This window comes from Tamandua tetradactyla, chromosome 7 (genome assembly GCF_023851605.1).
Source record: "Tamandua tetradactyla isolate mTamTet1 chromosome 7, mTamTet1.pri, whole genome shotgun sequence".
In the NCBI taxonomy this organism is placed as follows: Eukaryota; Metazoa; Chordata; class Mammalia; order Pilosa; family Myrmecophagidae; genus Tamandua; species Tamandua tetradactyla.
The window spans coordinates 35,838,818-35,861,113 of record NC_135333.1 but is presented as its reverse complement, the minus strand read 5'-3'; the positions used below and the strand labels follow the sequence as shown (position 1 = coordinate 35,861,113).

The 22,296-nt window shown below is 57.4% G+C and overlaps 1 protein-coding gene across 2 annotated transcripts in view; it reads left to right on the top strand.

The window, feature by feature from the left end:
- Window positions 1–293: 293 nt before the first annotated feature.
- NFAM1 (NFAT activating protein with ITAM motif 1) overlaps window positions 294–22,296 on the top strand; it is a 34,387-nt gene continuing 12,384 nt past the window's right edge. For both annotated transcript variants that reach the window (XM_077169064.1, XM_077169063.1), the window contains exons 1-3: window positions 294–430; window positions 14,175–14,504; window positions 16,599–16,711. In XM_077169064.1, the coding sequence (XP_077025179.1) occupies window positions 313–430; window positions 14,175–14,504; window positions 16,599–16,711 (561 nt within the window). In that variant the 5' untranslated portion in view covers window positions 294–312. The remainder of the gene's footprint in view (window positions 431–14,174; window positions 14,505–16,598; window positions 16,712–22,296) is intronic.

Here is a 22,296-nt window from a genome sequence, read left to right as displayed (position 1 = left end):
CAGGGTCCTAGCAGAGGTGAAGCCCAGGGTGTGGCATCGGTGGCTGGGCCCCTCCCCGCTCCTGACCTGGGGACTGGGAGCCCAGGTGCCCCCTCTGCCGCCCCCCCGCCCCCCGCCCCCCGAGGGGACTGCACCCACCCTCTGAGCTGAAGGTCTGGTGGTTACGGCGAGGGGCCGAGGGAGGCCTTGAGGAAGCAGAGGGGCGGCCAGGGAGGAACCTCGTGGGAAGGCAAAGGGGAACTGCGGCCAGAGAGCTGTCCCCTCCCGTGATCCAAACAGGAAGGAGGGCCGCCGGCAGCCACCCCAGCCGGCATGGAGCGCTGGCCCGGGTGGTGGCGGGCCCCCCGGGGTCCCCCGCGCCCGCCTGCTCCGCTCCCCACCCCCTGGCTCCTCGGCCTGCTCCTGCTGCCCTGGACCCTGCAGCTCGGAGGTAACGTCTGTCTTCCTTTTTCTCAAGTCCCCTCCTCGCTCGCTCGCTGGCCCGCGCACATCAGAGTGACTTTCATCCTGGCCGACACTGTTAATTCCCAGGCCCTGTCTCTGGGGCTTTGCCGGTTGCCGTTTGAACACTGCAGACTTCACAGGGGAAGCCTTCAGGGACCGAGAAGATGTTTAGCCAGTGCCTCACCAAGGTGGCGTTTGAAGGGGCGGGGACGCCGCCTCCCAGCCCCGCTGTGTTAACAGGCCTCTTCCCTGCACGGGCTGACCGCCAGGGCCACTTGAACAAGGCGGGTGGGCGTCCCTGCGGCCAGGGGGACTCGGGGCAGGCGGGGAGGCATGGCGCACCACCCAGGGAATTGTCTCCTGTGCCTGCTGCGCTGGAAAGTGGGGTACAGGGTAGTCCTCAGTGTTGACTTTGGAGCCAGCTGGTGGGGGGCAAGGGTTGGCCCCCTGCAGCACCGCACCTCGCGGGGGTCACACAAATTCGTTGCTGTTGCCGGAGAAGCCTGCAGCCCCCGCTTCCCCAAGCAGACCAGATGCCAAAGCCCTATTTTGACACGGGAGCTTTGTCTCTCCTGGCCCCAGGCTGCCTCTGAGGCTGGGTTGCTGGGGCCGAACCAGGCTGTGGGATGGGTGGCCTCAGGGATGGGGCCCTCCCAGGGTGCGAACACTGGGGTCCCTCTCACCCCGTCTCTCCGCCGCCGAGTAAGTCCTGCCGGAGTCTCGCTCTCTGTTCCTCTGTGGCCTGGGCGCCAGGCTTACCCTCTGCCCTTCTGGGATCTGGCCTCCCACCTCACTGTCAAGGCTGGATTTCTCCTTTGGTATCTACTCAGGCTTGTACAAGGCTCCCAGGAGCTTCCTTCCCCATCCTGCTTGCTCCCCTGCCTCTCACTTGTCCAATCAGTAACAGCGATAATTATTACTTTCTTGGCTTAGCGTGGCTAAGAGTCTCCCTGTGCGAAGAGCTTCACGCACAGGCTCCTGTTGTGCCCTCCCAGCACCCCTAGGACTCTCCATCCTTGGCAGCACTATCTTAGGGTCAGGGAAATCAAGGCACAGGGAGGCCAAGTGGGGAAGGAGAGGCCCAGCTCAGCCCCACACCAGCCTGAGTCCCGAGCTGGAGGCTCTGGGGCAACTCCTTGCTGTGCTTTGCAAAGATCATCCTTCATGGACGTCCCACCTTGGGGAGGCAGGAGCTGGCCTGCCTAGAACCTACCACAAGCCCTTTGCAAGCACAGTCTTGCTCAGTACCGGGAGCCTTTGCCCCAGCTTCCCAAGAAACCCACGCTAGCAGCCAGAGCGCCAGAAATGCGGCTTATTGGTGATCATGCATTTGAACTCTTCTTGGTTCCTTTCATCTTCCTTCCCTCCAGTTCCCATCATTTCTCCCCATATGGTCCTCTTCCCCTTAAAGGGAGCCCGGCACGTCTCAGTCACTGAGGGGAAGAGGCTTGGCGAGGTGCTGCCGCGGAAAAGCTCTTTCGCAACAGCCTCAGCTGCTAACAAAAGCAGATTTTTTTTCCCCAGTATTGCAGCAAACATGATACAAAAGAGAAACTCTTTGCTCTTTCACAAGAGGTGAAAGCACCCCTTGTGGTCCCACGGAAACCCTGGGAAGCAGCAGGCAGGCCCCCAGTCCCACCCCATCATTTCCTGCTCCTCCTCCCCCCCGCCCATAGCCTGGCTTTGCGTCTGAGTTCTGCTCCTCTCCTCGGGACCCTGGGCAGTCACCTGATGTCACTGTGCCTCAGTGGTGCCCGCCTTGGGCACGCGGTGAATGCTGAATGCCAGCCGCCCACCAGCCCTGCTGGGCTGATTGCAACATGGGATTTGACCGGCTGCCCAGCATCTTGCTGAGCCTGCAGACTTTTGGGGGTCACCCCGTGCTTGTGGTGCTCTGCAGCCCACCCTGAGCGGAGTCCCAGGGCTCCTCTTGCTCCCACTCCTCCTCCTCCTGTCACTAGCTGGGACTCTGATCTCTGGAGCCCTTTGCAAATTCTCCTTTTTTTCAAAGGCCCCCATAGCTGCTGGTAGTATCATAGGCAGCTGCTCTCCCCCAAGAGGGGGAACATCTGAGCCCACAGCTTAACTCTCTAGGGAACAGCCACACACCAGCTCTAACCCTGTTCCACCAGGACAGACCTGAGTTTGAGTCCTGGTTCCTTTTCCTGACTGCTGTGTGACCTTGGGCAAGTTATTTAACCTTTCTGAGCATTGGTGTCCTCAACAAACGTCAGCTCCCTTTCTCTTCCTAGTCTTTCCAGCCTCTCTGCTGCATTTATTTCTCAACATCCCTGGGGAGGGCTGGTTCTAGGCACCAGGGAGACACGGAGGTCTCCCCAGATGACACGCCCCGAGGCGGGAAGTGTGCTCAGGTGTCACCACTCCCTCTGTTCTGGGGTGGAAACTTTCCCCATCTGAGGCCTCCCACTTCCCTTCCCATGGCTCGAGGCCTCTGTCAGGGTTGGCCTGGGCTTTTCATCTTTGTCTAATCCCAGTAAAGAATGTGTGAGGCTGGCAGGGGAAAGGCCCCTCCCCGCTGGAGTTGGGTCAGGGGGAGTGGTGGAAAGTCACCCGCTGGAGGGGGCGCCGGGGCTGGAGTGGGGAAGACAGAGAGGGGGTGGCAGGCCCAGGGCAACTAAAGGCAGGGGAGGGTGGGGAGTGGGTGAGAGGCTCCCTTTGACTCAGCACAGCCAGGGAATCTGGGCTCACTCTTTCCTCTTATGGGTGGATCATAAATGTCTGCCAGTTGGGAGATTCAGACTGTCCCAATAGGCTCCACTGTTATGGCTTTTCTCGCTTTGGATTGGGAAACAGAGGGCACACGCAGAAAGGGGCCATGCAGTGTCAGAAATATTGTCAAGCAAATCCTGAGAGACCAGGTCAAAAAAAGAGCACATTGTTAGTGCTCCCCACCAAAGCACCCTTCCCAGGGGTATCAGCAGCCTGATTCTCACGGCGGTCATCTCCTTGCCTTTCTTTGTTCTCTCATTTATTAGGCATCCCTAAGCGATAGGGACCAGTTTGTCTGCTTTGGACGTTGGTAGAATTGAAATGATGCTGTATGCCTTCGTTGGTGACCTGCTTCTTTCACTCGATATTATGTCTTTTAAGATTGTGTCCAGTTGACGGTGTGGTTAGTTTATCTGTTTCCATTGCTATCACAGCAGAGATAGCAAACCACAGTGCTCGGGCCAGCTGTTTTGGCATGCCCTGCGAGCTGAGCGTGGCTTTTCCATTTTTAAATGGTTGGAAAAAATAGAAAAGAAGATTACACATGAAAAACTATACAAAATTCAGATCGCAGTGTCCATAAATAAAGTTTTATTGGCACATGGCCACGCTTTGGGTTTCACATATTGTCTGTGGCTGCTTTCGCGCTACAACAGCAGAGCCGAGGAGCTGCGACAGGGATCGTATGGCCAGCAGGGCCCAAAATATTTACTAGCTGGTCCCTTACAGGAGGCGTTTGCCAGCCCCGCTGTAGAGCAGGCCACTGAATGAGTGTGCAATGTGTTCACTCATGATGCGCGTGTCAGGCGCTTCCAGGTTGAAGCTGTGAATCCTCGTGGGTGGTCTCTGGGCACATGCGCGTTGGGGGGCCTCCACGGGGAGGGTCCCCGGAGGCTACTTCTTACCCTGCTGTCTGTCTTGTTTCGAGGGGAGAGGGACTGGGTGGGGGGCTCCCTGCTCGGACCTGGCCCCTTGCTGGATGGAATCTTCCCACCAGGGCTTCGGGGCCCTTCCCTTCCCTCCCGGGCTCCTGCCCCCGCCCCCGCTCCCCTTTGAGCCCGGTGGTCCCCGGAGCAATGGGCCAGGTGTCCACACCTGGAAGATGTCCTCCCACTTTCCAACCTGGGACATCAGATCTGTCCGTCAAGTCCAACTGGAAGGCGGTGTCCTTTCTGGCCCCTTCTCCCAGCCTGTCCCCTGACAGACCCAATTGTCCACCCTCACCCTCCGTGGTTCTGAGTGCACAGGAGCCCAGAGGTGTGCAGAGCCAGGGAGCAAACACCGCACCCTGGGGGCGGGCTGGGCAGGGCAAGGAGGGAGGGGTGTAGACTTGGGGAGTCGCGGGAGGAGGAGGTCAGGGAAGAGGGAGGGGGCTGCAGGGCCAAGGCCAGGAACAGCAGGAGCAAAGGGGTCTGCTGGCCTGCATGGGCCGGCGGAAAGCCTGGGGTGTGGGGAGGAGGTGGATTAGCAGGGGTGGGTGGGGGGCCCCGGGAAGGAGGGCTATAGTGGATTGTGCCCTGAGGTTGCGCGATCTGTGGGGGGGGTAGAGATTCAAGAGACGTCAGGATAAAAGTGATCCGGTGAAGTCACCGTCTGGAAGGACTCACTGTGTTAAGCCAGAAGCATTTCTATTTCAAAAGGGGATGGGGGAGGGGGCCTGGAGGGCAGGGTTCCTCCAAATGAATTACTCAGGCAAGGTTTTAGGCATCTGAGGAAGATGGTTTGTAGTATTTCTCTTGTCATCTTTCTAAAATGCAAATCTGATCACCTCACTTCCCAATTTAAAAGCCCATAGAGGCTTCCTCAAGTCTCCAGGACCTCACCCAACTCTCCACCCTCCGTCCCTGTGTCCACCTCTGGGTGTCCCCTTGCGCCCGCTCCTCCCCCTCTACAAACCCCTCCTTTCAACTCTACTATGGCTCCTGAGTTCCCCAGGCCTCCTAGAAACTTTCTGGTGCTTAGAACCCCTCTCTGCACCCCCCACTTCTCCAGGCTGCCTCCTACTCTTCCTTCAAAGTCCAGCTTGGTAAAAAAAAAAAAAAAGACAGCAAGTATTTACATCTTAGTGGGGCAGGATTGCAGACAAGTTCAACCTTCTTCTTGATTCTTTTCTGTGCCTTCTAGAATTTCTGCAGTGTTTCACTTTTATAATGGGTGGGGGGATGCAGTCTGATGAGCTCTAATTAAAAAAACAGAGGAACCTGCAACCTGGTAGTCCAACCTTCAGGCTGCAGCATGTCCCTGTCCCCCTCCCCCATCAGGTAGGCCCAGGTCCCTCCTGGATTTCTGCAGCCCCAGAGGCTGCCTCTCACCCCACTTTTCAGCTCCAGCCATCATCTCCCTTTTCCAGGCACTCCATGGCGGGGACTCACTCTGGGCTGGTGCAGATTCCTGGGGGTGGGAACTGTTCCTCTGGCTCCATTTCACCCTGCAGAGACAGAAAGCCGAAAGCCCTGCCACCACCCACCTCACCCCAGATCCTGGCACCCCTCTTTGAAATCACAGGTGGATTAAAAGCAGAGAAAGAGCATGTTTTTCTGACCCAGGCCATATCCTTAAATGAGCTCTGAAGTTGGAGCAACAGGCTGAAAGAGAGATGACTGCTACAAAAATATAATTAACACTTGTGAAGCGGATCCGTTTCTAAGACCAAACGTTTGACGTCCCAGCGCCTGATTTGCGCCCCCCGCAGCCACAGTCCCTGCACCCGACTCTGGAGGTGTGAGAACGGGACGCGGCAGGCTGTGGAGACAGCCCCGGAGGCCAACACCTCTTTCTTTATCTTTGTCATCGGAGGCATTGAAAGATGTGACAGCCAGTGGGGCAGCGCTGTTCCGAGGGCTCCGGGGCTAACAGCTCCACCAGCACCCTCTCCCCCGCGCAAAGGTGGCCTTCCCAAGCCGGCGCCCTGTGTCCCCCTTATCAGCCGCTGGGCCCTGTGCCATCACATCTGAAACCGAATTCCAAAGCGCTCACCTGCTTCTCCGTGGCATTCCCAGCTTTGAGCTCAGGTGAATGCCTAGAACTCGGTGGTGAAACCAGCAACCCCGATCTGTGCCTTCCCTGCAGCAGCTCGGATGGGCCTTGGAAAAAAAAAAAAAAAAGGCACAGCCCTGAGATGCCAGAATTAAATTAGAGACAAAACTCCTTGTCTAAATGAAGAGCGTGGGAACTGCTTTCTTCTGTGGCTAGGGAATCAGAGAGCTTTCCTTTAAAATTGGCCTGAGAAGGAATGGATACTTTGATCATTCCTGCTCCAGGGCTGTGGGATTGCAGCCCAGGAGGGGGGCGTGGCTCAGATGGGGGCAGGAGGAGCTGGGAGGAGGCCAGGGCAGCTGGAGGGGTGTGTGGAGGGAGGGGGAACGGATGGAGGGTGCCAGATCCTGGGGGGCTGAGAGGTCATAGTGGGGGAAAGTCCTCGGAGTGCTTTAAGCAAGAGTATGCCAAATGTATTCAAAATGTGCATTTCTTTTCCTGGAAAGTGTCCGCCGCAACAGGGAGAGAGGGACACTTTGGCTGACCTTTGGCCACTGCTCACTCGTCTGCAGAGGGCTTAGGGGACCCCTCACTTCTCTGGGAGCCACAGGCTCTGCAGGAGCTGGGGCGACGGTAGCTGCAGGGGCAGTTCCGAAGGCCACCGTCCCCTGACCCCCACCTGTTACTGGCTACTTCTGCTGGTCAGGTGGTCTGAATTTAAGAAATGCCCCTGAATTGGGAGCTCCCTTTAAGAGACTGTTGTTCTTTCACTTGAAAAATTTTTTCTTGTGCTGGCTTGAGGTTTTACAATTGTGGATGTTGATTAGAGTGTGGTGTTAAAGGGCTCAAAGGGACCAGATTAATATCTCATCTCTGCCATGTCCCAGCTGTGCTGCTTGGCCAAACCTCTTTGCTTCTCTGAGCATCGGTTTCCTCATCTGCAAAAGGGGAGCATGCCCCTTGGATGTTAGCTCTTATTATCACGTGGCGTCTCCTTGGGGCCAGCAGGAGTGGCTCAGGCAGGAGGGGAGCGAGTCATGGGGGGGGTGACAGTGATGCCACAGCCTGGGGAAGAAGGAAATGGGGGGGTGGCATTCTGAACAGCAAGGACAAAGGCCCAAGAGCCTGGCCAGCAGGGCTTCTACGGAGAAGTGACTGAGCGAGGGCCCTGAGGGTGGCCGAACCAGGCCAGACACCCACAGACTGGACCTCCCGGCCAAGGGCCTTAATTTTTTCCCCTGGCGCCCAAGGTTGCGAGAGGCCTCTGACAGCGAGACCCTGCATGAATGCGGCTGTGGGACTACAACTGCAGCCAGGAGGTCAGCAGACAGGGCCCTCAGCAAACTGGAGATACAGCATGGTCCATTTTTCTAATTGCTTGTCTCAACTGTAAATTGATTCCAGACTCCCTCCTGGGTCTCCTCCAGCAAGGCCGGGCAGGATGGGGTCTGTGGCTCACTCCACAATGGGGAGGCAAGTGGGTCCCCAAGCTGCCAGGGACAGTGGCGCACTGGATGGGGATGGGGTGGGGGTGGGGGGGCGCTGATCCTGAGTGTGAGGCCGAGAAAGCTGTTGGTGGGGGGATGTGAGTGGGGAGAGGGCATGAGGAGCCTGTGTTGGGGGGAGGGCCTGGGGCCCCCCCAACCGGGAGTAGAATCCCCCGCCCTCAGGTCAAGACCCCGCAGTTGGGAAATGAGGGGCAAATTCAGGGGGTCCAAGGTGAGGGAGGCCAGAGGTCTGGGGCAGGCACCCCCACTCACCGGGTCAAGTCTCTCACCCCCAGGAACTCAGCATGGGGTCCCTGGGCCTGGGGGAGGGGTGGGGCCCTGCCCAGCTCTCAAGTGACAGAATCAGGCATCAGCGCATGGTAGACAAGGTTTTTCCCAACAAGGGGCTTGGGAGTAAGTGGGACGGGGGCAGGGTGGGCTGCTCCTTGGAGCAGGAGGGGTCTCTGGGAAGGAGGGCCATCCTGGCTCAGAGTCACCTGCACACGGGGGGAGCCGCGGAGGCCGGTGGTGGGCCTGCACCCAGGTGTCACCCTCGCCCCGGTGTCCGGACCAGGGCAGGACCCGAGGTGAACAGGACTTGCGTCAAGAAAGGGGTGGGGGGAGGGCTGGGCCCTCGGGGTCTTGTGATGCCTGGAAGCCACCAGGGCAGCGTGTGTCGTGGGCTGGGGGTCTGTTACCTGCCCAGACAGAAGAGACAGGCTGGCCTCTGCCTTTCCAGACTCACAGCGAGGACTCACATGCCTCCCTGCCTCCCTCCTGCCCCACGGAGAGAGGCGGCAGCCCTGGGATGGATGTGCTGGGTCTCTGGTACCATTTAACCCCAACGAGACCCCACAAGGTGGGCAACAGGGCAGACGCCGAGGTTCAGAGAAGCCTTTGCATGGGAGGGCTGGGGTCCCGGGCAGTGCCACCCCTGCAGGGTGGGGTGGGGCCGCGCTCAGCTGTGGTCACCTGTGCTGCCCAATCGGAGCCGCCTGTGTGGGCAGTGGCATGGGGGGCAGGAGGGGACGGGGGCGGGGGGTGACTCGGGGACGACAAGAAACTGCCAAGCTCTTGGTCACGGTAGGGGGTGCCCCTCCCAGACACCTTGTGGCCACTACTCCCCAGTCTGTCTCCAGTGGGCCCTGCCCATGGGCCTCACCCCTCAGGGCTACCCCCGGCCCTCTCTGCCCTGAGCCCTCCACGTCCAGCTAGGCCCGTGACCTCGAGAAACCTCACCCTGCACAGGTCCTCACTCCCACACCTCCTCTCCGGCCACTCCAAAGCCACCCGGGACCCCTTGGCTACCCCCCTCTGGGCCTTATGCCCCTGGCCTCCCTGCAGAGAACGCTCGGGGTTCTTTTCAGAAATGCTTCCTCCCTGGAGCCGCAGAGCCCACTCCCAGCTGACCCCCGACCGGGAACCCACAGGGCACCGTGGAGAGGGCTCCAAAAAGTGGCAGCCAGCGGCTCTAGGGCCCTTCAAACCCTTCAGTGCCAGGAGATTTCTCCCGGTGCTCCGGGAAAGCTCCGGCAGGGCGAGGCCGCTCCGGACCTCTGAGTGAACAAAGGCCGCTTAGAGTCACCCAGGGTCCTGGCTGCACCCTTCACCTCTCCAGGCCCACGTCACGAGTCGTCCAACTCAGAACTCGATGAACGCTGACATCGTCCCCGCTCTGTTTGGGCCTGGGTGGAGGGGGAGGGTGGGGGAGGATGAGGTTCCCTTCTCTCACCCCCCTGCCAGATTCCCACGTGGATGGGGGCTGGGCAGGGGAGGGGGCAGGGGCAGGCCTCGCCCGGGTAGTGGTTAGGGTGGCTTCCCCTGGAGCACATCCGGGAGTTACTCGGGGTCCCTGCACCCCATCCCTGCATTCCGAGGGGCTCCTGAGGCCCCACTTCCGCCTTCCCCAGCCTCGGGGATCTGGAAGTCCACCCCAGTCCCCCTTCTTGGGCCATTTGCCCTCCAGGAAGCCCCCCGAGCAGGGCTGATGGGGCCCCCCTAGGCTTGCTGTCTCTGCTCACACCCCTCCTTTGCCTGGCTGAACAAGGGACAAAGCTTGACGCCTCCTAGCTGGCCAGCAGCCGCTCTGTCCTGCTCAGGGGACATGCCTCAGGCTCTGTGAGGGTCCCACTGAAGCCCCCTAGGCTGAGTTGAGAGCAGGCACCCCCAGCTCTCTCCCTCCTCACCCGTGGTCCATGTGACTTGGTAGCCATCCACCCATGGGCCGGCCCGGGCCTTTGAGAACCCGCAGCTTCCCCCTCTGCCTGACACGTCTTCTTGGCATGTGACCTGCAACCTCTCCCGGGTCCTGGTGCTCCACGGACATGCCCCAGCTTGAATCCTTCAGCTGGGCTCTTACCCTCTGCCTGCTGTTGCCCCAGGGCGCACAAGCCTGAGCTTGTCTCCCAACCCCACCACTTACCAACGGGGCGGCTTTGGGCCTCTAAAAGGCCTCCGTTTTTTGTGTGAGGTTTTTTTTCACCTGCATAACAGGGTTACAATAGCTGCCCCACAAGCTTAATTGACATAAGGCAGGTGCTGAGAGGGCCAGAGGTTTTCTCCACCTTGCCTTCCTTCCACCCTCGGGCCATTTCTAGTCTCACAGCAAGTGCCCTAGTTGACTGACCTCCAAGAGGGGTTACCCCCACGTCCCCAGGTCCCCCCCGGTGTGGCCGCCCTGCCCCACTTCCCCAGGCTCCTCCCCACCCCCACTGAGGCTCCCTCTGCTCCACCTCAGCTTCCCATTAGCCTGAGAATGTGGCCTGGGAAGGGACCCCTGCAGGGTCTCAGAAGAAGTCTGTGACCTGTCTGGTGCCCCCTTAAAAGTTTGTTGGATTCTGCAAATAAACGATAGCTGAAAATAATCCATGGACTCGTAAAATTACCACAAACCTGTCTGCAGTCAGGAGCCTTAGCAGGGGTGCGTGCAGTCAGCAGGCAGGTGAGGCGCTGGGCACTGGAGCACCCTAAACTCGCCCCAGAAGCCACAGGTCCAGGAGGGGTGTGGGAGTGGCTGGATGGCTACTGTGGCCCGTGTTCTGGGGTGCCAACACCCCAATAAAAGAAAGAACGCACTTAGCCATGCCATCGGCCCGGACGCCAAGCGCTTTTGTTGCAGCGCAGGCCTCCTGCCTCCCCACACGGGGCCCGGTGGCTCCAGGTTGGTTTCGTCACCATCAATGGAGCTGATCAGACGACGAGGTGGCAGTGGCAGCTCTGAGGTCCCTGTCCCAGGGACACACACCCCCACCCCCAGCCATGGCAGGCTTGAGCCGAGGCCATGCATTTTAATGGTCCTAACCCTTGTCCTTAAAATAATGAATCTCAAGAGAAGGCTGAACAATAGTCGTCTGTGCTTTTGTTTTGTTTTGTTTCTATTTATTTATTTATTTTTTTAAACATAACAGCATATAAACATGAACATTCTTACCATGTGATCATTCCGGTCCTGATATATAATCAATAATCCACAATATCATCACATGGTTGTGTATTCATTATCATGATCATTTCTTAGAACATTTACATTAATTCAGAAAAAGAAATAAAAAGAAAAAAAATTCTACATACCATACCCCTTACCTCTCCCTTTCATTGATCACCAGCATTTCAATCTACTAAATTTATTTTAACATTTGTTCTCCCTATTATTTATTTATTTTTAATCCATACGTTTTACTCATCTGTCCATAAGGTAAATAAAAGAAACATCAGACACAAGGTTTTCATAATCACACAGTCACATTTGGAAAGCTTTATCATTATACAATCATCTTCAAGAAACATGGCTACAGGAACACAGCTCCACATTTTCAGGCAGTTCCCTCCAGGCTCTCTGTTATGCCTTAACTAACAAGGTGATATCTATTTAATGCGTAAGAATAACCTCCAGGATAACCTCTCGACTCTGTTTGGAATCTCTCAGCCATTGATACTTTATTTTGTTTCATTTCTCTCTTCCCCATTTTGGTCTAGAAGCTTTCCCAATCCCTTTTGAGGAGGTTTTCTCAATCCCTTGGGCTGAGTCCCAGCTTGTTCTAGGATTTCTGTCCCACGTTGCCAGGAAGGTCCACACCCCTGGGAGTTATGTCCCACGTAGACAGAGGAAGAGTGGTGAGTTTGCTTGTTGTGTTGACTGAGAGAGAGAGGGGCCGCATCTGAGCAACCAAAGAGGTTCTCTTGGGGTGACTCTTAGACCTAATTTTAAGTAGGCTTAGCCTATCCTTTGTAGGGTTAGGTTTCATATGAACAAACCCTAAGACTGAGGGCTTGGCCTATTGGTTTGGTTGTGAGAATATCAGGCCTTCTCCATATGGGTAAGTTGAATTTTCCCCCTTTCTCACCATTCCCCAAAGGGTACTTTGCAAATACTTTTTTATTCACTGTTCAAATCACTCTGGGATTTATTGGGGCATCACTCTGGACAAACCTACAAGATCTCATGCCTTACTTACTCAAGGTTCCATGTACTTATGGTGTTCAATTAAACTTAGACATCTGTTTTTATGGGCTAAAAGTTAAGATTGGCTTAATAGCACTGGCAGATTTCATCATTTTCTAGAAGAATACCTAAAATGGGGAGACTCTCCAGAAGGATGATGAACAACTTCCAGCCAGGGTAAACAGGAAGGTGGCTTTGTGGTGCTACCAGGGTGTCCATCCTCACCTTAGCCCTGGGCAGCCCCTGGATGCCGCTGAGGCTTTCAGATGCTCAGGGAGAGTGGGAGGCCCCAGGAGGTCGGAGGCCACTGGCACGGCCCCTTTCCCCACCCTGGTCAGGCCTGGACCTCCCAGGAGGACACGTTCACCCTGGTGGCCCCTCGAGAATCAAACAGAAGAGTGTGGAGGAGATTTGGCAAACTGCTCCCAAACCGGGGCCCAGGGAAAAAAGCCAGAGTGGCCAGATGAGGAGCTGCCGGGAAGCCTGCTGGGCAGAGGGGCACGTGGGCAAAGGGGGTGCATCCCGAGTGTGAGGACCCCTGCACCTCCATCCTACCCCGTTGCGTCTCAGACAAGCCCCAAGCCCTGAATCAGGGCCTCTCATTTTATTACAAAACAAATACGGTGTTATTATTTAAAACAAAACAAAACAAAAATCTTGTGCAGTTACAGCCAGCGATGTCAGGTGCGTGAGAAATGCACTTCTGCCGGTCCTTGAGCGGGGGCCCGGCGCCTACCCTGTGGACCCACCACTGCCGTGGACTCCACCCACGACCAGCCACTGGGACCTCCTCATGTGGGGCCTTCATGCCCTCAGTTCTTTGGGGCAGGGAGGCATCTCTTCAGTGGCTCCACAGGCAGCTCAACCACTCCCTACCCCCCAATCCTGGAGGGACTTGGCAGCACGGAGAGCCTCATCTGTCCTTATCCCTGAGTCTCCCAGGGACAGGGACACCCTTACAGGTTAGGGCTGAGCATAAAAGCTCTTGGAGGAGACCCACCTGGCCTCTCACCAGCCCAGGGGTGGGGGTGGGTGTGGGGGTGGGGGCGCACCACAGGCAGGAGGCCCTTGCCTCACTTCCCCCCCAAAAATAAATCTTGCTACTCTTCTGAGCATCCCAAATGTGCACGCTTCTCCCAATGAGCAACTTGGCCTGTGTTTTCTTGACTGGCTGACCTCTACTTAGAGCAGTTCGCTGCTCGGCTGCTAGAGAAGGAAGAGGCTGGGGAGACCGGGAAAGCTGAGGGCCAGCTGGGGCTCATGCAGGCTGAAGTCAGGGGAGGGTGTGGCTGCTGCAGAGCTGGGTCCAGAATCTGACCAGAATCTCCCAGGCTTGCAGAGGTGGCTGCTTTGGGTTTTTTTTTTTTTTTCCATAGTACCTCTGATGGGTGAGATAGCAGGGGCAGCTCCCACCCAGGAGCCTTCGGGAGTGTCGGTGGACATTGTGGATGAAATGGCCATGTGTGGAACACTTCTGCGTGGCTCGAAGCCCTGCTCTCATGGGCATCAGCTGTTATTGGAAAAACCTGACAAATTCTTCCCCGAGCTCAGATTCAGGGAAGGGTGTGCCTCTACTGAACTGGTCCTTCCTTCCATGGAACAGATGAAACCCTGGGCAAACTTGCCTCCCTCCTCATATCCACTGTCAGGAAGCTCCTGGTTATCTTACTTTGTTTCCTTGCCTCCTTCCTCTTCCCTTCTTATCTTCTACCAGTTTTTGGTCTTCTCATGCCTGTGTTTTATCCAACGTGGCCTCATGTTTGGCCATAGGGAGAAGCTGGGGTTGGGAGGGTGGCAATGGCATCTCCCAGATCCGATCTGGGTTGCAGCTCCAGCCCACAACTGCCGAGGGATCCAGAGCACATGGCTGGACCTCTCTGACCCTCAGACTCTTCCTCTCTGTAAAATGGGGCTCTTCCCAGTCCCTACCTCGGGTGTGTTGGGAGATGTAGTGTCATGTGGGCAAAAGCCCCTGGCACCACACCTGGCACCCAGCGAGTGCACAGACATGCAAGCCACAGCCCTCATGGGGAGGCAGGTGCCACTGGGGCAGCCTCCGAGAGCAACCTGCCTGCCACTTTTTCCTTCCCCTGCAGGAGGACAGTCGGTGATCCACATCGGCCCCCCCATTATGGTCTCCCTGGCCAAAAAGGCCGTTTCCTTCAGCTGCAGCATCACCTACCCGTACACCACAGAATTCATGAAGTTCAGCGTCAGCTACTCTCATGTGAACCTGCAGGGCCAGCTTAGCCCTGAGACACCCATTGTCTTCGAGCCCAGCCCGGGCACAGTAAACCAGACCCACACTGTGCAATGTCAGGTCACCCCCCAGCTGCCCAACGCGTCCGCCACTGGCACCTACTACTGTTCCGTTCATTGGCCGAGCATCAAAAAGACTGGCAATGGCACCTTCATCCTGGTCAGAGGTGAGGTTCCCCCCGTTCCTCCCTGCATACAGGCCCAAAGATTTCAACCAGCAGAGCTTCAGGCTCAGGGTCCCAAGCAGGGAGTAGTTTGCCTCCCCTCCAGCTTTGGCAAGGCAGGACAGAGCCGCTGTGGGAAGCCTCCCGGTGTGCAGGCGTGCCAAGGCATGGAAAGGATGGAGGCCTGGGATAGGATCTGCCACTGGCAGGCTCTGGCGGGTCCCAGTGTCCCATTGGCACTAATGGGGGTTTGGGTATGTGCAGAATCAGGTGTGTGCATGTGTGTGAGTTTGGGGGGCCATGGGGGTACAAGCATCTGGCCCATTCTGAAAGGAGGGATGACCCCAAAAAGTTGAGGACGAACTCATCACCAAAGCCCCTAGTGTTAGTTTCCCAGGGCTGCTGTGACACCGGCACACCGACAGTCCTGCAGGGCAGAAGTCCAACATCAAAGCTGCCTCTGAAGTCTGTAGGGCTCTTGCCGTAGCTTGTCGGCAATCCCTGGCATTCTTAGGCTCGTGGCTTGTTTCGGTTTGCTGAAGTGCCAGAATGCAAAATATCAGAAATGGATTTTTTATGATATGGATTTTTTGATATGGAAATATCAAAAATGGCTTTTATACAGGGGATAGATTATGTTGCAAGTTACAATTCTAAGGCTGTGAAAATGTCCAAATTAAGACACCAACAAGAGAATACCTTCACACGAGGAAGGCTGACTGAGTCCAGGGCGTCTCTGTCACATGGGAGGACACATGGCAAAATCCACTGTCCTCTCCAGGCTTCTGGTGTCAAATGGCTCTTTTAGCATCTCCAAGCATCTGTGTCTCCAAAATATTCTCCTTTTAAAGGACTCCAGTAAGTTGATTAACACCTACTCTGAATGGGTAGGGTCACATCTCCATGGAAACAACCTAACCAAGAGGTCCCACCCACCAATGGGTCTGTCCCTATAAGATTGGATTAAAAAAACATGGCTTTTCTGGGATACATAACAGTTTCAAACCAGCACATAGCATAATTCAATCTGCTTCTTTCAGATGGCTGTCCTCTCTCTCTGTCTTCTACTGTGTCCAAATATCCTCTTCTTATAAGGACACCAGTCAGATTAGGGCCCACCCTAACACGTTTTGCCCCATATTAACTAATAGCACCTTCAAAGACCCTATTTGCAAAGAGGATCATATTCATAAGACCGGGGTTGGGGACAGGACTCATCTTTTTGGGAGACACCATAACAGCATGATGCTCACACCTAAAGGGAAAGAGCTGGGGGCATCAGAATCCGTGTTCGAGCCCTGGTCCTGCTGCTTCCTGACGTATGACTTTGGGCCTAGTCTTCATGGTGATGCCCAGCTTGTCAAAGGCTTCCATGGGGATAAAATGAGATTGTGCAAGAAGGGCCGGTGCCTGGAGACAGGAAGTGCTGAATACAGCAGACCCTGATGTGCCTGGCATGTGGTTGGATGGATGGATGGATGGGTGAACAGTTGGATGGGTGGGTGGATGATGGATGGACGGAGGGAGGAGTAGGTGGATAGGTGATGAATGGATGGATGGATGGATGGATGGATGGATGGATGGATAGGTAGATGGATGATGGGTGGACTGATGGATGATGGAGGGAGGGCGTTGGGGAAGATGGAGGGCTGTGCCAGCTTCCTGCCCCTTCTCCTCACCGTGTCCCCCCCACGAACTAGATAATCATTATCACCATCTCACAAATGGGGAAAAGGAGACCCTGAGAGGTGCAATGACTCCCCCAGAAGCCCCCAAGTAGCTCTTAGTGGAGCCAGTTCACCAAGGGAAGTAGGTAAGGGCACTAAAGGAGCAAAAGCTACCAGCGCTGCCCTTACAGAGAGCCAAGGCAGGAAACAGAACGAGGAGATTTAGCCAACATGCGTGTGCAGAGGACAACCTGAGTAGAGGCAGGGGGCCTGGGGATCCTAGCAAGCAGAGGTCCCTGCGAGGGAAGGTTATAAATGGGGAACTTGTAAAGAAGAGTGGAGGGAGTGGAGACCTGGGGCTGGTGGGTGTGGGGTGTGTGCTGGCTGCTTCTAGGGAACTAACCCCTCCGCTTCCCTCCCCTCCCTCTAGACGCCGGGTACCAGGAGCCCCCACTGGGCCCCAAAAAGCAACTGCTCTTTGGCTTCACGGGTCTCCTGGTGGCCCTGAGTGGCCTGGGCACGGCTTTGCTGATCTGGAAGAAGGTATGGGAGGCGCAGTGCCCACCCCGTGGCGTGGCACCGCCGCCCCTCGCCCGCACCCACAGCCCCTGGGGGATGCTTCCCGCGCGGCCCTCAATGTGTCCAGGTGGGCCCGGGGAGGGGCATCCACACCTGTAATCGGTGGGCCGCCATCCCTCATGGTTTCTGGCAGCCCCGGGCCCGGCTCACAGTTGCTGGGCCTGCACCACCACCCTGCTCCACTGGGTCCTTTATGCTCTCATCCCAAGAAATGTGCAGCCTTTCCCAGTGGGCCCCACTGAGAGTCCTGTAGTTGCTGCAGGCCCTCTTAGATTAAGAACGTGCACCCTGGATTTTCTGGATCCCAGGACCCCAGAAACAAAGAAGCCTGTCCTGGGAGCTGCTATGCCACCAGACACCATTTTGCCACTTTCCAGCTCCAGAAAGTGAGGCTCAGAGAGGCTGTGACTTGCCCAAGGTCACACAACCAGCATGTGGCACTTCAGGGTTGGCATGCAGATGGAATGGGCAGTTCGGTCCTGCTTTGTGCCCGACCCACTCCTGCTCATTCTGTGGGCGGCATCTGCCCAGGCAGGGGTGTCTCCCCACTGGGGCACCCCGAACTCCATCATCATCCTGTTTTCAGTTTCCTGTTCAAGGCCCACCCTCCCCACTAGGCAGGATAGTCATAAAGACAGACCACGGCGGTCTTGGTCACAGCCTCTGCGCCCGGCACGTGGTACTGCACGTGAAAGGAGGCAGCCCCCAGTGGCTGGGCTTTGGGGTGCAAAGACGGCTGGTCAGGGCTCTGGATTAGAATCCGGATCCGCCACCCTGGCTGCCTGAAAGCTGTGATCTCAGCACTCAGGCCCGGGTTTGAGGAGTCAGTCCTGACACCCCAGCTCAGCCCTGGCACCCAAAGGGCCAAACCCCCTTTCAATCCTGAAAAGACACCCCCTCCCCCCATTAGATAGGAATTCAGGCATTTATGCATTCCTTCATTCAACATGTGTTTATTGAGCATTTACTATGTTCCAGGCCCTTTTCTAGGCACAGCAGAGACCCAGTGAAATCCCTGCCCTGGTCAAATTCATTATCTAGTTGTGGGAAGACCCACTATAAACAAAGAAACAAGTCAATAGGTAATGCAGCAGATGTATTAAGTGCAGGGGGTGAGGGAAACAGCAAAGCAAGAAGGGCAGTGATTGAGGGATAAGGGACCTTCTGTTTTAGACCTTTCTGGAGCTGGAAAGTATCAGGGACAGTGCCCCCAGTGGGACACTCTAAGGGAGGGAGAGAGCCAGGCAAACATCAGGGAAAGGTGAGCCCAACAAGGAACAGCAGGTGCAGATGCTCAGAGGCAGGACCATACTCAGAGTGTCCCAGGGACTGCCTGGCCAGCGAGGTCGGAGCACAGACAGCAGAGGAAGGGAGGCTGGGAGATGAGGCCAGAGAAGGGAATGGGCGTTGGAAGGCTTTGCCTCTTAATCCAAGCAAGATGAGAGCCATGGGGGGCTTAGAGAGAGGGGGTACAGGATTGAATTTAGATGTTGATGGATTCCTGGCTGCAGTTAGGAGAAGCAGGGAAGGGAGAGTGGTGAGGAGCTACTGCAGGGGGCGGCTGGGGCCAGGGTGGCTTCAGTGGGGGTGGCGAGAGGGGGCCGGCTGTAGGCTAAAGAGAAGACGTTGGGGTTCGCTGGTGTGTTCTGCCCTCAGCTCACTGGAGTTCACTGCTTGTGGGTCCTCCTCCCTCAGGGGAAGGGACCCAGTGGAAAGGAAGAATGGGCCAGGAAGATGGGAACCCTGCAGGGAGGGACTCGCTCACAGCCGCACAGCCAGGATGTGGCAGGGCTGGGACTCGAGCCCCAGCCTTGGCGCTCCCATCCTTGCTTTAAGGCTGGAGACAGAATCGCACTTCTAGAGAAAGTCCCAGAGACCTAGGAGAACAGGAGTGTGGTCCATTTTCTCCACCAGGAGCCTCAGGAAGCATTTTCTGCCTCGGTGAGCCACGGCCGAGTCAGGGCCTCGGGGACACCACGGCTTCCTCACCGCCCCCCACCCCCACCCCACCCCCCACCCCCGTCCTGTGGCTTCCCCCTCAGTGCTGGCAGAAGTGGGGCGTGGCCCTGACAAGCCAGTTCCTGTTTCTTCTGTTCCTTCCTAACTCGGCCTCGTCCTGCCCTCGAGCTGCAGAGAGACTCTGCCTGGTTAGCGTCTCCCAGACGCTGAGAGCTCTGCTGTAACATCCCGGAAGCTCCGGACCCCTCGCGGACCGTTGGTCACAGGGACAGGGCAGTGGAGGCGGGAGAGGGAAACACTGCCCTCAGCGTGCACGAGTCTCCCGGTTAGCACAGAGCCCACCCTGTCCCTTCAGCCAGAACTTCCAGGGCACCTTCTGGGCCCCAGGCCGAGGGCTCTTTATTTTCATGTGTCCTCCCAACCCCCAGCTCCCACCCTCCATTGATTTCCCCCCTCCCTCTCTTGATGTGCTCCTTACTTGGCAAACATTTATTGACTAGCACGGGCCCCGAAGGCAAGAAGGGGGGCAGGGGTGAGGGGCAGAGCCGTGCCCTGGCTTGACCTTGAACCTGCGCTCTCCCCCGCCCCCCTCACTAAGTGACCTCGACTCCTGTTCCATGAGAATGGGGTCGTGACAACTAAATCTGCGAGTCTGGAGAGAGGCCCGGTGCCTGGCACCGCCCAGAGAGCGGGCGCTCAGCAAAGGACTGGGAGACGGAGAGGACCCACAGCGGGGTGCCGGGGCCTGACCTCCATCCGCCTCGCCCTGCTGGGTGGGCAGCAGCTCCCGCCTTCTCCCCTCCTTCTCCCCACCCTTGCCTCTTTCTGGCCTCCCGGGAATATCTGCTGAGGCTCTGGGCTAGGTGCCAGAAACGATGGGAAGCAAGCAGATGCGGCCCCGGCCTTCTCTGCTTGGTTTTGGCAGAGCCTCCGCTGCTGCCTCTGGAAATGGGGATAAGGACAGATCCTCGCTCTCAGCCCGGAGGTGGTACAAACGGCATCTACGAGCCACTGGCTGGGTGCCTGACACAGGGGGCAGTAGCACCTAGGAGCTTCCTGCCAGGAAAGCTGGCCAGGGTGCAGAAAGCGGCCATGGGTTTAATGCAGACCCAGGCGGTTTGGAATTCGGGAGGCAGGCCCTGTGGCCATGACCCCGGAGTCAGTGGCCTGTCTCCCAGGGACAGGTGCGGGGTTGTCCATCATGACCTGAGCGTGAACGGGTGCACAGGTGGCGGGGGAGGGTGGCAGACAGCGGGATAAGCACCTGGCCCCTGAGGGCCGAGCAGGGCACGGCTAGACCAAGGGAAGACCCCATAGTGGCAAGGCACGGTCCTAGCCCCAAGGACAATGGTGGCCAGCAGCTTGGGGGCGGCAGGAAGGGATGCCAGCGAGCCAGGAGAAATGGTAGTGCCTGTGAACTGTGAGGGGCTGGCGGGGGACTGTCCAGAGGGGCCAGGGAATGTGGGGTGATGGTTGGAGCCAGTGAAGGGGTGACCCTCAGACATGAGACACAGGCAGCCTCCTGTGGCAGACTCCTTGACAGGAATTGCAGCGTGGAGACGGCAGACCAAATCTCGCCGTCTGGTGGGGAGGCTGACTCTTAAACAGTCGGTTAGTTGAAACATGTTTTGAAAAGGAAGAAGCAGTCATGTGCGGCTTAAGAGTGGAGGCTCGGGGCTGGAGTTCAAATCCCAGCTCTGCCACTTACGCGATCAGGATGGTTACCTTCCCTGTGCCTCAGTTTCCCCATCTGTAAAACGGGGGCGATAAGCAGAGGACCTGCATCGTGGGGTTGCTAGGAGGAGTGGAGGGGCTAGTACAGGCACTCAGCAGAGAGCTGTCTAGAAGCCAGAAGTGACCATGCTAACGGAGCAGTCTCCCATGTGGCTCAAGGGCTTGGGGCCGGCTTCCTAGGGCTGGTGACACACATCCATCTTCAACCTCTCCTGGCATCTGACCCAGCAGTCCCAGGGGCTCCTCCCACCAAATGTGTACAGAACAGTATTTTTAGTGCCCCCATATCTACACCCCCCAAGTCTTCCCCATGTCGGCAATAAGACCAGCCCCAAATCCGTCAGCATCCAGCCCCTTCTCCCCATTCTCCATTACCAACCTGGCTCCGTCACCTTCGCCAGGAGGACGGGCCTCCCCGCTTCCTCCTCGCCTCCCCACGCTCTGCCCTCACACCCTGGCTTATGTGTTTGCAGCCACTTCCCAGGTCACAGCATAAGCACTGGAGGCGAGGGACTCGGGTCCCCAGGACCTAGAGGGCCTGACACACAGCAGGTGCCCGTAGAAGGGAGGATGGAATAAACCCACCTGAAAGGCAGGTCAGATGCGGCCAGGGTGTGGGGTGGGCAAGGCGGACAGCGTCGTCACCGCAATTGACAGAGGACGAAAATGAGGCTTAACAGGTTCCCTGAGCTGCTTGTGTGCCCCCAACACCCCACAAGGCACCCTGGGAGGAGCCACCCTAGCTGCTTTATTTATCTGAAAATCACAAAAAAGGGGGCAAATGCTGGCGGCCTGGGACGGTGCACTCAGGATAAGGCAAGGCTGGCCCCAAGATTCTCGGCACATCCCCTCCATTACCCTCAGCCTTGCTTTCTTTGCACCGGCTTTTCAAACCAACGATTTAAGGTCTCCAAGTCACGGGGCCTTTATAGCAAAAACAGATGTGGTGCCCTGTGAGGGCCGAGCAGCAGGGATTGGGGCAGGATAGCTCCCCAACCCGTCCACCCCGGGCTCCTCCAAGACAGAGTTGCAAAGTGGACCCCACACCCAGCCCAGGCCTCCTCTCCTCAGCCCCGCCCCTCCTGGAGGCCCCTTGCCTTGTCCCCCTGCAGCCCACAGCCTTCAATCCACCCCACAGCCAGGAGGGAGCCTTGTAAATGCAAACGCTGCAAACTCTGCCCTGGGAATAAAGACACGGGGCGGGGGGGGGGGGGGGGTGCGGTGCGGGGCGCTGGCCTTTTGTGGCCCAGCCCTCGCCAGTCTGCCTGGCCTCATCGCCTCCCATTTCCACCCGACCCCTTTTGGTCTGGCCAGGCCAGCCTTCTGCAGGTCCCACTGTTCCCTCCATCTGGGTCCCACTTGGACTCGGGGAGTTTGGGATCCCCTCCCTGTCTTTGGGAGGCAAGGGCAGCACTGAGAAGTCTACTGCAGCCCCCAGCAGACGTGGGCCCCTTCCCTGGGGACCCCACAGCAGCACTGACCTGCCTGGGTGAGCCCCCCCACTCTCACTAGCAGTACCCCCAGAACAGGCTTCTCTGTCACCATGCAGCCCTCAGCGCCCGGCCCAGGCCCCACTCAGGGGAGGGCCAGTAAGCCCTGCTGACCGGCCCAGCTGTGGCCAGGGGCCTTGTTTCCAGTCCCCGGTGGTGTAGAGCTGAGCTCAGGCCTGCCCCGAGCTGCTCCCCACGGCTCACACCCTCTCTCGGTGGCAGCCAGGATGACTGGCTCAGCAAGAGAAAGGCACTGGGACCCATCCTGACTGGGAGAGGCACCAAGGTGACCAGGTGGCCTCTAGTTGTTACGGACCCCTCAAGAAGCAGATGGTGCAGGGGGAGAAAGATTTAAGAAGGGGGCAT